This window comes from Erpetoichthys calabaricus, chromosome 9 (genome assembly GCF_900747795.2).
Source record: "Erpetoichthys calabaricus chromosome 9, fErpCal1.3, whole genome shotgun sequence".
NCBI lineage: Eukaryota > Metazoa > Chordata > Cladistia > Polypteriformes > Polypteridae > Erpetoichthys > Erpetoichthys calabaricus.
The window spans coordinates 163,181,369-163,198,039 of NC_041402.2; the positions used below are offsets into that span (position 1 = coordinate 163,181,369).

Sequence of the window (16,671 nt, forward strand, 5' to 3'; positions counted from 1 at the left end):
TCAGTTACAAGTAAGAACACTCATAGATATTACTGGGAACATTGATTACATCAAAAGGAGAGCAATGTATTTTTCCACAGTTACCTAAATGAAATACCTGAAGAAAGTTTAGCAGTTATTATTATTTCTTTCCTGTTTCATAAACTTTTCATTTTTTCAATATTGTTTTGAAACTTTTACTCTGTATAATATACCTATTTTTTCTAAGCTATTTCATAATTGCTTACACTATGCAGTTTGTTACTAATAAATTTGTAAATATTGCAGTCAATTTAAACAGCAAGTATACTTTGTCCTGGGTACAGCTTTGACACTCCATCTTGCACAAAACATTGAGCATTGTACAAGACTCAACTGGTCTAAACAACCAAAGAGTGCCTGGATCTATAATGCATAAGCAAAAGTCTTATCTGTGTTATGACACAGAACAAAACCGACCACTGGCCATGCTTTTATCATTTCCTCACAAAATATGTATTGGGTACATGTACACAGTAAGAACCAACAAATCATGAATTTACACTGGTGATTTTTGGAACTTTCAGAAAAAAGTACATAATCGTACATAAAATAGGAACCAGTAATAGCTGCTATGATTTATGGAAAGGCCTTTTCCCCATTTTTCCAGCTATATATTTAAGAAATCAAATAATTATATTTCATTAATATTCACACAAAAACATACTTTGAAAAATATCTTATATTCATCCACAATAAAATCCATTTAATCCAGTTTAGGGTTGTGGTAAACTGGAGTCCATTCTAGCAAAACTTGGCCTAACACTGGATACCCAATCCTGGATGAGACAGCAGTCCATCACTGAGTGCAATCACTTGCACACCCAATTTTACTCAATTTAGTGTTAATAACATAAAATGCAAATCTGTGGCATGCAGGATGGAAACCAATATAGATGTAGTAACACACAACAGACTTGGCAAAAACATGTCTGGGTTAAGATCTGGACTCAAGAAACCGGAATTTTGAGAAAGCAGTGCTTACGACAGCTGCCCCCTTTCCCTCATTCGACAGATAAGATCACCTAAACTAAAATTCTACCACCATGAACATGCGCAGGCTAAGAAGAGTATTTGTGACCTCCTTTCTTTTTGTTATCACTAGGAATTACACAAACACTGCAGCTGAACATTACAGCATGTCTCTCTCTCTCTCTCTCCCCCTAAAACAAAATATAATTATAAAAAAGGAGGGTTGTTGGTCAGTGACAGAAAACAAAATAAAAATAACATGCTAAGGGGAATGTTCAAGTTATAAATAGGTTAAAATTAAGAGAAACTAAAAAAAATAGAATGAGTGGTTAAGAGGTGAAAAACATGATAATTTTGATAAGGTAAAAACTATTCCTATTCTTATTATTTCACTAGTGCTTAAAATTCTATTAAATATAAAAAACCACAAGACATCAACGGAACAAGTTAATATAGATTTGGATGTTCTATAGCTACAATGGCTAAAAAATACTTATCAGTTTATAAACCTGTACAACTTCTTATCTCCTTCCAAGAAAATAAAAACATAGTTTAGAAATGTGTACACACGTATCAGCATAAAACAAGCAGACATCAAACTCAAATAGATTTGATGGCAAGTAGCTACAAGTAGGCCTAAACTGCTCAAAAAAAATAAAGGAACACTTTGAAAACACATCAGATCTCATTGAAAACACATCAGATCTCAATGGGAAAAAAATCCTGCTGGATATCTATACTGATATGAAGTGGGTAATGTGTTAGGAACGAAAGGATGCCACATTGTTTGATGGAAGTGAAAATTATCAACCTACAGAGGGGCTGAATTCAAAGACACCCTGAAAATCAAAGTGAAATAATGATGCAGCAGGCTAGTCCATTTTGCCGAAATTTCATTGCAGCAACTCAAAATCAAAATCGTACTCAGTAGTTTGTATTGCCCCCACGTGCTTGTATGCATGCTTGAAAACGTCGGGGCATGCTCCTAATGAGACAATGGATGGTGTTAATGAGATGATGGATGGTGTCCTAGGGGATCTCCTCCCAGATCTGGACCAGGGCATTACTGAGCTCCTGGACAGTCTGAGGTGCAACCTGGCGGCGTCAGATGGACCGAAACTGTCGTGGACCAGGAGGAACCCAGAACCCACTGCACCAGCACAGGGTCTGACAATGGGTCCAAGGATTTCATCCCAATACCTAATGGCAGTCAAAGTGCTATTGTCTAGCCTGTAGAGGTCTGTGCGTCCATCCATGGATATGCCTCCCCAGGCCATCAGTGACCCACCACCAAACCAGTCATACTGAATGATGTTACAGGTAGCATAACATTCTCCATGGCTTCTCCAGACCCTTTCATGTCTGTCACATGTGCTCAGCGTGAACCTGCTCTTATCTGTGAAAAGCACAAGGCACCAGTGGTGGACCAGCCAAATCTAGTATTCTATGGCAAATGCCAATCAAGATCCACGGTGCAGGGTAGTGAGCACAGGGCCCACTAGAAGACGTCGAGCCCTCAGGCCACCCTCATGAAGTCTGTTTCTGATTGTTTGGTCAGTGATATTTACACCAGTGGCCTGCTGGAGGTCATTTTGTAGGGCTCTGGCAGTGCTCTTTCTGTTCCTCCTTCCCCAAAGGAGCAGATACCGGTCCTGCTGATGGGTTAAGGACCTTCTATGGCCCTGTCCAGCTTTCCTAGAGTAACTGCCTGTCTCCTGGAATCTCCTCCATGCCACTGAGAGTGTGCTGGGAGACACAGCAAACCTTCTGGGAATGGCACGTATTGATGTGCCATCCTGGAGAGGTTGGACTGCCTGTGCAACCTCAGTAGGGTCTGGATACCGCCTCATGCTACCAGTAGTGACACTGACTGTAGCCAAATGAAATACTAGTGAAAAAACAGTCAGAAAAGATGAGGAAGAAAAAATGTCAGTGGCCTCCACCTGTTGAACCACTCCTGTTTTGGGGGTCGTCTCATTGTTGCCCCTCTAGTGCACCTTTTGTTCATTTCATTAACACCAAAGCAGCTGAAACTGATTAACAACCCCCTTTGTTACTAAACTGACCAGATCAATAGCCCAGAAGTTCCATTGATTGGATGCTATACTCTAATTAAAAAATGTTCCTTTAATTTTTTTGAGCAGTATATACACTTACATACATGTAAAAGGTCCGTGTTACATTGTAGAGGGGAATGAATGTATAAGCATATTCAACCTCTTTAAAGTAGACACCCATCCTACCTGTAGTACAATATTCACTTCCAGTTGGTACTTCTTGCGCTGGCTGAACTGGCAAGTCAGTCTGAACTGAATGAATTGTTCGAATCTGATAATATGGTTGGGAACACCCCATGGTTATGCAAGGCTCCTGGTACACATCCACTTGACAAGGTTTCTATAGACAGAAAAAGATGTGAAATTTATATACAATTCTCCAAACTAAAAAAAAAACAAAACAGCTTTAGTCTGCGTGTAATTTATGACCACGGCCATTTAATTGCCAGCCCCTTCTAAGTGTTATATTTCAACTAGGGTTTCTGCCCTTGCTAGGGTTGAAAAGTCATGTTTCTTGCCATTTTTTGACCATTTTTGTGCCATTTATCTCTGTTAATATTACTTTTGTTTATTATCTGCTTTGTTGCCAATGCCTGTGTCATGTTTCTTGTGTTTTGTGGGTGGTTTTGTTCTCTACATATGGAGGGACTACCATAGTTCCTGGCAGTTCATTTTGAATGCACTAGCGAGTGGAGAGTTTTGCTGTGCGTCGTACCTTTTGTGATTATTGGATTTTTGAACCTGTGCCATGTTTCTTACTTTGTTTAAGAGTCTGTATTGGGACTGTGTTTGCCTTGGATTTCCTCGCTTTCAGAGGCAATTTCTTTTTGTGCTCCACAGAGCTTCTTGTGCTACTGAGCATTTTGGTAAAATATAAATCTTTTACTTTATAAAGACTTTTCAAGGCCATTTTGGTGTTTAGCTGGAGTTTTTATGGTAAATTCCTCCCTTAGAGGGCAATTTTGGAAGTATTTATGGGACTTGTGTGCTTTAGGGATGCCATTATATTCTTGAATAAAAAGTGCATGTGTTTATTTGATATTTCGACTAAAGTCTTCACATATTATACACTTCACGTTATTATTAGTATAACATGGAAAACGTTTCTGCTTTAGGTATGTAAATCAAATGCTTTTTATATTCTTTGGTTATATTCTTGAATAAAAGTGCACATGTTTATTTGATATTTGGACTAATGTCTTTCATACATTATACACTTCACATCATTATTTGTATAACACGGAAAAAGTTTCTGCTTTATGTATGTGTTCAGCATTTACTTTCATCCTACACTTACCCAGACACGGAACACACATGAAATACGTGTATTCCAAATAATGATATACTGTATTATTTACCCTATACAACTCCAGGCACCTTACACGCAGATAAGGAGCCTTGGCTTGACCTGGGAGAACTTTTTGCCCGAGTTGAAATCCGTCAAGGCGGGGGATGGGACAGCAGGCTGCTTGCTGCTTGTGCTGATCAACGCATTTACAAAACAAAAGACACTGATGGAGAGGTGCGAAGGGATTTAAGGTGGGCCGGGATTCTGAGTTTTTTCGTAGGCTTCAGGGATTCTAGTGTTAAGAACATTTTTGAGCAACCTAGTAAGCACAGACATTACGTATTAAATAAATAATTAAGTAAATACAAATTAGTGAAAAATCAAATACTGGACAATAAAAACATCATTAAGTAAGACCAAAACACACCATAGCCCCATGTAAGTCAGGAAATAAATTAAAAAGAGGGAAGGCACAGCTACAAATAAAATTTAAAAAGGTAGACCTCAAGGGATGGCTCCCATGCATGCGATTTGAAACAACCTGCACATGATTGCCAATTACAAAATATTGGAGCTGGCCATGCCATTAATTCTTACCACAGACAGTTCAAATAGAATAAGGATTTCCAAAAATGAGGGGACAGAGAATCAGGGGATTTTCAACTAGAAAATAAAGCAAACTTTACAGCATTTGTGCCCAAAGCAAATGGGCCCTGTTAAGATAAGAAAAAAGAAAGAGCAGAAAAATGCAGGACAGCGAAGACCTGAGAAGTAAAAGGGATATCACAGGAGAGGACAGGTGAAACAGCTCTCAGAAAGGCTGAGACTTTAGGATATTACATATACATATAATGTACATAGAGAAGTGCCTGCGAAAGAGATAAAAAAGAAAGCAAAGGGAATTATCAGAAATGCCCACAGCAAAATGCTTACAGGCGTGAGATACGGGCAAAGTACAAATTTGAACTGGGTATATTAATGATTTTGGTTTTTAGAAATGAACAAAATATTCTTCAAAGTCAGATTCACGCTCCCTGATGCTTTGAATAGGTAAGAGCTTAGGGGTAGCTTTGAGTAAAAAGGCATATGTTGCAAAAACAGGTTTCATCTTAGAGGACAAAAACTGAAAGTAAATAGGGTGAAAAGATAGCAGAGAAGACAAAGAAATACCACAGGTTGTGAAAACTGAACAGAGTAAAGGAAAAAAGTGGACCTGAGCAATTGGAATGTTCTGAGCCCCATATCATTATAAATAAACATTTGTAGTAATGTCCTGCTATGTCCAACCCAAGAATGACACAAGATCACCTATAGTACAGACACTGGGGTTGTGGAAATGTAGACCAGGGCAGGGACTTAAGTTCCACTCAGTTTAGCAATGTGGAATCTGTAGGCCTAAATTAAGGGATTGTGATTTTAAGCGCATGTAAGTAAACGGAAGAAGATGAAGAGATCTGGGGCTAACCACATTAGATTCAACTGAAATCAGGACAGAGGGCCTCCTGGAGTTTCCAGCCAGCACTACACATATCTCAAACTGAATGCCAAATGATATAGTTCCAGATCAGGTAGGACCACACCACCATCAGACCTTTGATGGAAAGTCTGTTGGCATTTCATAAGAATCGGGATAGGACAGATCTAACCACACATCAATATTTTACAGCTATGCAGTTGGGGAGGTCACATGACTAATGAGATTGTCATGAAGGGCAATGTTGATAACAACTAGTTAAAATGTAAGGCCTAAAATCACTTTTCACAAAAGTAGGAGGTCAGAGTACTATTGTTTGCTTTGCATTTAAAATTAAGTTATTCAAATGGAGTGAGAATTACATGAAAGCATTTGCTTTGAGGGTGAGGGGGCAATCATGTTATTGCCTATAGTCAGTATCAAACTTACATCTCGCAAAGAGATCTAGATAGAAGACAAGCTCATATTCAAGGCCTGAAGTTGCAAAAATCTCACCAAGTCTTAGTTGCTACTGCTATCATCTAAAGTTAATCACAATGCATAAATAATTACAAGATTGTTTCAGAGATTTCACATTAATTTAAAAGTGTGTTAAAACTATTAGTAGTAGCAGTGGCACATACTATGAATTCAATATCTAACTGGCTTTTGTCCCTGCTTTCTGACACTGAATTTCCTTTTCAATGAGACTTCCAAAACAAAATGGGGAAAATGAATGAATGAAAAGAAAGGTACTCATAGCTGTGATATTATTTTGACATATTTTAATCTCAAAGGGCCTTACAAAAAATTATCCATAAAGCTGCAGTATGCTCTTCATGATGAGCACAGTTGAAAAAAAACACCAGATTTATAATTATCAATAGTGAGTTTTAAATAAGATGACAAAAAGTAACCACTGCCCATCAGCATACTAGTCATTCAGATCTTGCATTCTGAATGCATGTTTTGGCTTTCTGTTTCTTCTCAAAATCTGGCAAAACAGATATACTGTTAGCTACATTTTAATGTACAGTATTTTTTATTACTTTGGAAAGGCTAACATTTGCATTACGCATAATACATTTCACTTTGTTTTTAAACTATATTTGTAACTATGTACAGTATTATTATTATTTTGAGAATAAACAAAAATACTGTATCAAAATGTTTGCTTCATTACAAATAAATATGAGTGTTGTTGTAGTTTTGCCCAGCTAGTGACCTATCTAATTCTAGTTCCATATTTCCACTATTTGCTGCCTTCATAGGCTCTGCCTATTAAACACACTGTAATGTAAGATGTTTTGAAAGATGGGTGGATGGATGGAGTCAATACAGAAGAAGAAAAAACAATTAATTCTATGTCAGGAATCTGTATAAGTTAAAAATACATATATACAACTCTTGAATGTATTCATTTCCAACATCTCTGAAATAGTTAAGGGAAGAGCAACTGACCAAAATACAGGTTGAAGGTTTAATATCAAAAAAAAAAAACATATTTTAGAATCTAACCTTTTTACTGCCCCAGGATTGGAGTGTCGTAATCTAAATTTCAAAGCAGCAAGTTCACCTGAGCTAATAAAGCTGTATTCCTGCTTTATTGCTCAAGCCTCAGCTACAGTCTAGGTCAGACTGTGATTAGCATGTGACCTCACTTCCCCATAAGGTGGGGTATGAGGGTGGGGAGGTGTGCTCTGCATACTAATAGAAAATTTTTTATCTTGCTTCTGATGAATTCTTACCTGGTGTGAAACAATGTTTTCATAATAAGCCAGCATTCTTTTAAAACGAGCAATGTTGGTTTTATTATGAAAATTGTATTTCATACCTGGTAACATGGAGTTAGATAAGGTTGTAAAATATAACTACAGGAGACTGACATCAAGAAGGACATATTGCCTTAAAATTTATTATCCAATAGTAAATATCCTCTTCATGAAGAGATACAAAAGATGAGAGATATAAAGGTTTTGTGTGGTACATCCAATAGTGCCTCTTAGATTCCCCCACCTGCCTATGTCAAACAGTAAGTTGGAGGTACTGGTCTAACCACAAGTGGGGGAACCCAATTTGTGACAGCCTTAGACTTGAAACACATTAGGGAGGCTGATATGGTGGCAAGGCAGATGTAAGCAAGGCAGTGAGTAAGAGGTTTGAAGAAGTAAGCATGAAGATTGCAAATTAGAATAGTGGGAGTATGATATTGGGAGTAAATGTGCACTGCACATAGGAGAAAAGATAAATAAGGAATGGTACAAGAATACTTACTGAAAACAGCCAAATAAGTTTTTTTCGGGTAGAGAAGTAGTGATGTTGAATCCCGTAAATGCCAATAGGAACTCTGCTCTGTTGGGCCCTTAAGCAAGGCCCTTAACCTGCAATTGCTGAGCGCTTTGAGTAGTGAGAAAAGCACTATATAAATGCAAAGAATTATTATTATTTATGTCAATGCTGAGCTTGGTGTACTTTGCCTTCCCATCACAAAGGGTGGAGTTGAAGACGGTAAATAAAGTGTATTGTGGTTGTTGAGATAATTGTTAGTAAATAATTTCTGAATATACTCTTGGCATATTCCAGACAGACAGAAGAAATGAAGACAAATACACATTTCAAACAAGATGAAAGGAGTGACATCTGTGGTATCTCAGTTGGAGGTTACTGTACTGGGTTATGACTTCAATGGGCATGTCAGAACCAGTGCTGATGGTTATGAGGGACTCTGTGAGGGCTTTAGCTTTAGAACCAGGAATATGAAGGTCAAGAGGATTCTAGAGTTTGTGTTGGAAATGGTTCAGTGCACAACCATGTTTAAAAAGGAGGTAAACAATTTAGTGATATTTAAGTCTAGTGGTATATGGAGCAAAATATACTGGAAAAATTTAAGCATTGTCAAAAATGTAACTTTGAGAAATGGGTATATGTGCCACAACAATGTTTAGTTATAAAACACCTTGTAGACAGAGACATGAGGAAATTAAAGAGTATGCACCGAGGATGAAAGTCTAAAAGTTGAGGGAGGAGTTTGTGGAAAGTATATTAGTATAAATTTTGGCAACAAGAGTGACTGAGGTTTTGGGAATGTCAGGTGTGAATGGCAAGTAGGAAGTAACGAAGAATGTATGGTTGAAAACAATGGAAGAAGCCTGCGGTTGGACAAAAATACCACCAAGATACAAAGAGATGTGATGGTGGAATATTAAGAAAGAGTTGGCAATTGAACATAAAGACAAGATAATATACAGTATGGATTTGAAGAAAACAAAAACAGCTGGTGAAAAGGCCATATACCGTATAAAGGACATATAAAAGACTATATTATATTAGACGACTTTACCAGCGATTTTCAGCTGTAGTCATCATTATGCACCAGTGTAGTAGATGAGATTCTCACAAAGTGAGATCAACTAGTCTGCGACTGGCTAGGATAAAAGTTAAACAGGTTGGATTTTTTCTTTGGTCGGAGAGCCAGTATTTTTGCATGCAAGAGTTGAGCACCAATGAGCACTGAAAAGGAAGTAAAATGCACAGAATGTAGCTACAAGGAAGAAGATACATGTGTGTTTTTGAACCTCACAAATAGAAATTAGAAGCTTGAATCTCTGATGTCTTGCATTATTAGTACCTAAACAGAGTGGAAAAAAGAAAAAGCTACCAAGATTGTACCTGAATACACCGCAGCTATTAACCCTTCACATAGCACCGGCACAGCACTGGGTATGTCAGATAGCATGGGGACTGTAGACCTCACAAGCAGAAGAGATGTTTGTCTGTTTGATGTCTCATATTTTACATTCCATAACAGAATGTAAAAAGGAAATAAAGGGATTAGATTGCTCATTAACCTCCTGCAACGGTTAACACTTCGTACAGTACCGGCTCCATCAGGGAGCATGCTACTGGCTAACAGAAAAAGGGGCAACTGTGGCTGTGGTGGAAGACTGGCTCTCAGCTGGTAAATGTGACATCAGCTGTGATTTTCAGTTGTCTGATTTGCGACAAGATCAGAGACTGCAATCAACAAATCTGACATAATAATACCGACTTAAGGCAGAAAAACAGAATACTACAAAATCAGTTGCAATAGCACAAGGCAAGAGGTTGGAGTTTGCAAGTCAGCTATAAAATGATAAAGGAAAGAGGAATGTGTTCAGGATCACAAAAAAGGATAGAGAAAGAGTAAAGTGGCTACAAATCGCTTAAAAAAATGCTTAAGGAAACATTATGATTGACAGTAATAAGATTAAGGACACCTTGAAAAAGTTCACAGAGAAGTTTCTGAAGAAGCACAACAAATGAAATAATGAATTTTTTTGTGAAAGAACAGAAGATCTGAGCTGCAAGTTTCAAAAGAGGAAGCTGCAAAAAGTCTAAAGAAGATGAAGATAAGCAAAGTAGCTGGTCCAGATGGAGTGCTTTGTGAATTGTTGAAGACAGCTGAAGGTCTTGAAGTTGAATAGTTGACAGCCCCATGCAACACAATTGAGTGTAAATGGATGGTTATAGAAGACTATAAAAGAAATGTGCTTGTTCAAATCTACAAAGGAAAGGGTGACCTGTTGAAGCATGGATATTGTCAAGTGATCAAGCTTTTGAAGCAGGTAATTAAGCTGATTGAGAGAGTGCTAGAGAAAAGAATCAGGTATCAGGTAAAAGTTAACAAAATGCAGTTTGATTTCATAGGAAGGGAACAATGGATGTGATATTGTCAGGCAAATGCAGAAAAAAGCATTAGGCAAAAGGAAAGACATTGCACAGTCAATTTGTATATCTGAAGAAGGTGTGTGACAATATACTACTCAAGGTTATGATGTGGGCATTAAGATATATGTGGACACATAGTTAGTGTCTATGGTGAGGTCAATGTATTAGGAAGTAAGAAAGATGGTCAGTACAGCCAATGGGAGTAGTGAAATTTTTAAAGTGAAGTTGGGGCTGCACCCAGGATCCATTCTGAATGTTGCTTTTCATGATGGTGAAATGTCCTGAGAAGTACAAAGTGCAGAGGATTTCTATTGGAGATCCTATAGGAAAATATGCTGAAATGGACAAAAAGTTTGGAAGCGAAAGGTATCAAGGTAAACATCATAAAAGGTGATGGTTGGAGATGAAGGAATCGAAGGCGTGGGAGAGGTTTGTACTTGGCCATATAGTGCATGCGGTACATTTGTTGAGAGAAATTCAATGCAAGTCATGGTCTGCCAGAAGGGGGCGCATAAAAGATGTAGCAGTGTGAAGAGTAATCTGTAGGCAGTGAGTGTGAGCTTTGTTTATAGAAAGTGTATGTGAATGATGAAACATACTGACGTAGTAAGTGTACATATAGATATCAGAGTTGTTTAAGAAAAAGTGGGGTATTTCTACTATTTAGGTGGCATGTTATGTAGGGGTGGAGGTGCAGGCACAGCAGTGATAGCAAGAGTGCGAAGAGAGAGAGAGACAGAGTGAGGTTGGGAGCATGCACTGATACAGAGCATTACTGCACCCACTACATGACAAACCACCTCAGGATACCAAATTAGAACCCGAGTGCAACCGTGCAACAGGTGAGAAGCACAGAAGAAACTCCAAGAGAGACCCTCCATTCTGATATTTAAAGGGAAGGGAAAGGTTTATTAAAGCTGTGTTAGGAGGAGTATGCTCTATAGGAGTGACATGTAGCTGATGAAAGCAGAACATGATGCTAATCCAGAAATAACAAAGACAAAATGGATGTGTGAAGTACCATTGAATGAACGGAAGACAAATGCTGAGGTTGAGAGGAAGATATGGTGTAGAGGTGATAAAGTGTTGTGCGGAGGAGAAGCAGTCAAAGGTGATGTTGGCATGTGCAGTGAAAAGCAAAGGATGACTGGGTGAAAAGGTGCAGTAAGATGGAGGTAGAGGAGATAAGCCCAGAAGGAGGTCAAAGAAAACATGGTTGGAGGTGGTGTCACCTGACACAAGATGAAGGGGTCTTACCCCAAAGAGATGCTCAAGATTGCAGAGACAGAAAGAACATAATGTGGGGAGGCAACTAGAAAACAAAGGTATACCCAGAAAATGGATGTTAAGCTGCTGATGACTGCATTTTTTATTCGTTACACAACATTTACAATCTTTGATTTAAATAACAGAGAAATTAGTTTTATTTATTAGTCACACACATTTATCCAAAACAACGTCACAAATCACAATTATTCAGCTGCTTACATATTCCAACAACTGACAGATTAAGTGACTAGCATAAAGATACACAGTGAGCAGGTGTAGATATTGAAACTGCAACCTTGTGGTTCACAGTTTACTACCTTTCCAATTATCTATCAAACATTCACTGGGCATCATACAAAATTTTATGTAGGTTTGTTTGCCTGTTACAAAAGTTAGCTTACAGAACAAATACAAGCTGACAAAATAATCACCTTCTCACATTACTGTTTCTGTTGTTTATAGACTAATCTTTAGAACCGTTTCAACGTTGCACTTACATGTAATGTTCACTGACACCAGCAAAAAGATGAAAACTTAAAAGTGAACAAAGATGCTAGAAAAAAGTGATAAAACAGCTCCACTACATTTGTCCAAAGTCCCAAAAATGTCAAGGATAGCAGTTAGCATACAGGAGCAGGTAATAAATGTTCAAAAACTAAATGGAAGACAAGTACCATTTATTACCTACTTAGCCACATGTTGTGTTTTTAAGTCAATAACAGCATAAATGTTAAAATAAAAACAAACACAATTAGATATGTGATGGGTGAACAGCTAAAACAATATGCACATACCTTTTTTTTAACAGAGTGAAATTAATAATTACTTTTTTTTCCCTTTGTAAAGCATTTTGACAAAAACCTTTTTAAGATAAAAACAGTCTACTCTGAAATAGCACAAATACAGCTTTTACTAAAAAGGAACTTATTTTAAATTTTGGTTTAATATTAGTTAAAGATTATCCTGAATTCAAACCTTCTGTCTAGACTAATTAACAAAGCATCTCACTCTGTAGAACAAATGTACAGCCTGACGTGTGTCTGCCTTCAGTCCTAGTAAAACTGTGATTAAATCCAGACACACTCACGTGCAAGAACAGCACCTAAACAAAAAGCATGTGATTTATGTCAGCCCTTACCATGAGACCCAGATGACTGCAAGAACGAGGGGCTGAGCATACAAGAACAGGCTCCGGATAGTAACTCATTTTGAGCTTGCCAGCTGCAAGAGAGAGGAGAACATGAATAAGGTCAAGTCAAACTATCCAGTCATCAGTCAATACTGTTTATTTAATCCATGCACAACACTTACCAACCAAGTTTTATACACTGAAAAAAGAAACAGGGATGTTTTGTATACAACATTATACTAAATGCTCCCATTCACTATTGAAAAAAAAGATACAGTACTACAGTGGACCACTTATTTCATGACTTTTTATTATAATTAATCAATTATTAGTTTCTCATTGTGTTGATAAAGGACTACAATACCTGGAAGAATTTGAGAGTTGCTCTGCACTGAGTGATATTTTTTTCTAATCTCAAGTAGCATGATACATCTCACTACCTCCTTAAAATATTAAATGGGTGAAATGGAACAAAATGAGATGGTGACTATGTAATGCTATATAGTAAAAGTTATAATTCATGAGTGCTTCAAGGGCAATGATGTTCATTCTATTATTAATCTGAGAAGCAGATTTTATAGAATTAGGATCTATGGTAACCCCACAAATGTGTTTTTGTTCAGTGGTAGATAAGTGAAGGACAGATCCAGAACATGTTTTCAAGGTAAGCAACTGCTTGAATGCTTCTCCGTTCATGGGTGAAAGTTTGACAGTCAAGGTCAAGAGAACTGAAAGACCCCATTTATGGCACAAACTGAGGAAAAGTATATCCTATCTAAAGTTGTTTCCCACAGATTGCCCAAGAAAATAATCGTAAGCTCCTTTTCCCACTGTTGCAAATTTTCTAAGGGCATGTTGTGGTGAAAGCACTGGTACAGTTTTCATACGTTTCCTATATTAGGTGTACTGCATTACAGTAAAGTTTCTGCAGGAGATAACGGAGCAAAGATATGTATTTATCTATTCTCCAGCACATTTATCCAATACAGGGGTCAAAGAAGCTGGATCCTATTCTAAAAGCAATGGGTGTACGTGAAGAACCTGGCTTAGACAGGATACCAGTCCACAAAATGCAAACTGTATGGCAGCACCTATAAGTTTTCACAACTGATTTATGTGGATACCAGTGCATTTATGTATTTTTTCCCTAACTTAATCAATACATTAAACATTAGGTGATGTATGGGTAGCCCAAAAACCTTATATGCTGTAGTGCACAGGTGTCAAACTCTGGCCGGCGGGCCAAATTTGGCCCGCCGTGTAATTTCATTTGGCCCGTGGGGCAATATCAAATTAACATTAGAGCTGGCCCACCGGTATTATACAGCGGCGGTGTTGCTGTAACACCGCATTCACTGCGAATACTACAAATCCCATAATGCTCTGCGGTTGTTTTGGCGCGCCAGCTTTGTGTCAGTAGATTTCTAGCAAGCAGCGTTCTTTCCAGACGTGCTGCGGCCCAATACTACAACTCTAGGTGTCACTGTTTTACCCCTACCAAAAAATGACGAAAAGGAAGGGAGAAAACAGAACTTTTCGGGACAGGTGGGAGACAGAATATATGTTTACGTATCTGAAAGACAGACCTGTTTGTCTCGTTTGTGGAGCCAACGTGTCGGTACCTAAGGAGTACAACCTTAGGCGACACTATGAAACGAAACATCAGGACATGTACAAGGACCTGGACACGACTCAAAGGAGCCAGAAAGTAGAGGAGATGAAGAGAGGGTTGGTTTCACAACAAAATATGTTCAAAAAAGCCACAGCACAAAACGAGGCTGCTGTAAAGGCGAGTTATATCGTGGCAGAAGAAATCGCCAAATCAACCCGATCCTTTAATGAGGGAGAATTTATTAAAAAGATAATGCTGAAAGTTTGTGACCAAGTGTGCCCAGAGAAAAAACAGGCCTTTTCAAACGTAAGCCTGAGCAGGAACACAATAGCGGAGCGCATATGTGATCTTGCCACCAATCTGCATGACCAGCTGATGGAAAAGGGGAAAGATTTTGTTTCTTTTTCCCTCGCTGTGGACGAGAGCACTGACGCGTCTGATACTGCGCAGCTGTCAGTCTTCATCCGCGGTGTCGACTCAAAAATGTGTGTTACGGAGGAGCTTTTGGGATTTAAATCCATGCATGGCACAACCACAGGGACGGACATTTTTGAGGAGGTTTGCAAATGTGTAACTTAAATAAACCTGCCGTGGGATAAACTCGTGGGATTAACCACTGATGGTGCGCCAGCGATGAGTGGTAAAAAGAATGGTCTGGTGGGCAGGATGCGTGAAAAGATGCGGGAAGAGAACTGTGCAGGTGAGCTATCGGTTTATCACTGCATTATACATCAAGAGTCACTGTGTGCTAAAGCCCTAAAGATGGAACATGTTATGACCACAGTAACACAAGTTGTTAACTTTATAAGAGCCAAAGGTCTGAATCACCGCGAGTTTAAGTCTTTTCTGGAAGAGTTTGGTTCGGAACACACAGACGTGCCGTATCACACAGAGGTGAGATGGTTAAGCCGCGGAAAAGTACTGAACAGATTTTTCGAGCTGCGTGAAGAAATATGTCAGTTTCTGCAAAGCAAAGGGAAGGACACAGCAGAACTCCAGGAGCAAAAGTTTATGTGTGAGCTGGCCTTTCTGTCTGACATCGCAAGCCATCTTGATGCGCTGAACCTGCAGCTACAGGGGTGGGGCCGCATCATCACCGAGATGTACTCGTCAGTGAAAGCTTTTAAAGCTAAACTCTGCCTGTGGGAGAATCAGCTGCTGCAAGGAAACCTTGGCCATTTCCCCTGTTGCCAAACCATAAATACGCAGATCTCTACCGCCGTGTGCGCACAGTTTGCTGAAAAACTCAGTGTACTCGGCGCTGAGTTTAACCGACGATTTGGCGACTTTGATGGTCAGAAATGGAGATTTGAACTGCTTAGTAATCCCTTCGCAGTCGATGTGGAAAAAGCACCAACTAACATTCAAATGGAGCTGATTGAACTCCAGTGTGATGACACGCTGAAGTCAAAGTATGATGCTGTTGGCGCCGCACCGTTTCCACAACACATCCCTGACACAATGCCTCAGCTCCGCACCCAAGCTGCTCAATTGCTCTCCATGTTCGGCAGCACTTACCTATGTGAGCAACTTTTCTCCTCAATGAAGATGACGAAAACATCTCACAGGGCACGTCTCACTGATGAACACCTTCGTTCGATAATGAAGGTTGCCTCAGCTCAAAGCCTGAGCCCCGACACTGATGAACTAGCATCCAAGAAAAGATGCCAGGTGTCTGGCTTGAACACACCATGTTAGATCAGTGTGTCGCAAACTGAACAGTAAAAAAGCCTGAATGATTGATTTATGTATTAGCCAGTGGAAAAAGTTAATGTTGATATTTACCAAATTGAAAAGAGGCATTCATTTTTTATTTAAATGTTATTTAATATGCCATTGATGTTTCTTCGTTTGTTCTTTGACAGTTGATTTTGCACTATTAAGTTAAGTTAAGCTATAAGCATGGCTTGTTCCATATTCAGTGTTAAAGCAAATCAGTGTAGCAAACTGAGCAAAAACATTTTATTCATGCACTCTTCTCTTGCTACTTCAAGGCTTGAATGTTTGATTCATTCATTATTGTTATTTTGTTTTCAAATGTATTTATTAGCCTGTGGAAAAAAGTTTATTTTGATATTTACCTCAGAAGGCTGCAAATAGAAAAGAGGCATTCAATTTTTATATTTAAACATGAAACTCGGGTTTGCATGTCATTATAAAGTTATA

The 16,671-nt window shown here is 38.6% G+C and overlaps 1 protein-coding gene across 1 annotated transcript in view; it reads right to left on the minus strand.

The window, feature by feature from the left end:
- Positions 1–16,671, minus strand: part of ets1 (v-ets avian erythroblastosis virus E26 oncogene homolog 1) — a 112,791-nt gene that overhangs the window by 89,953 nt on the left and 6,167 nt on the right. The window contains exons 2-3 of the mRNA XM_028810346.2: positions 12,903–12,985; positions 3,234–3,387 (exon numbers count right to left, since the gene is read on the minus strand). Coding sequence (XP_028666179.1) covers positions 3,234–3,387; positions 12,903–12,971 — 223 coding nt within the window. The 5' untranslated portion in view covers positions 12,972–12,985. The remainder of the gene's footprint in view (positions 1–3,233; positions 3,388–12,902; positions 12,986–16,671) is intronic.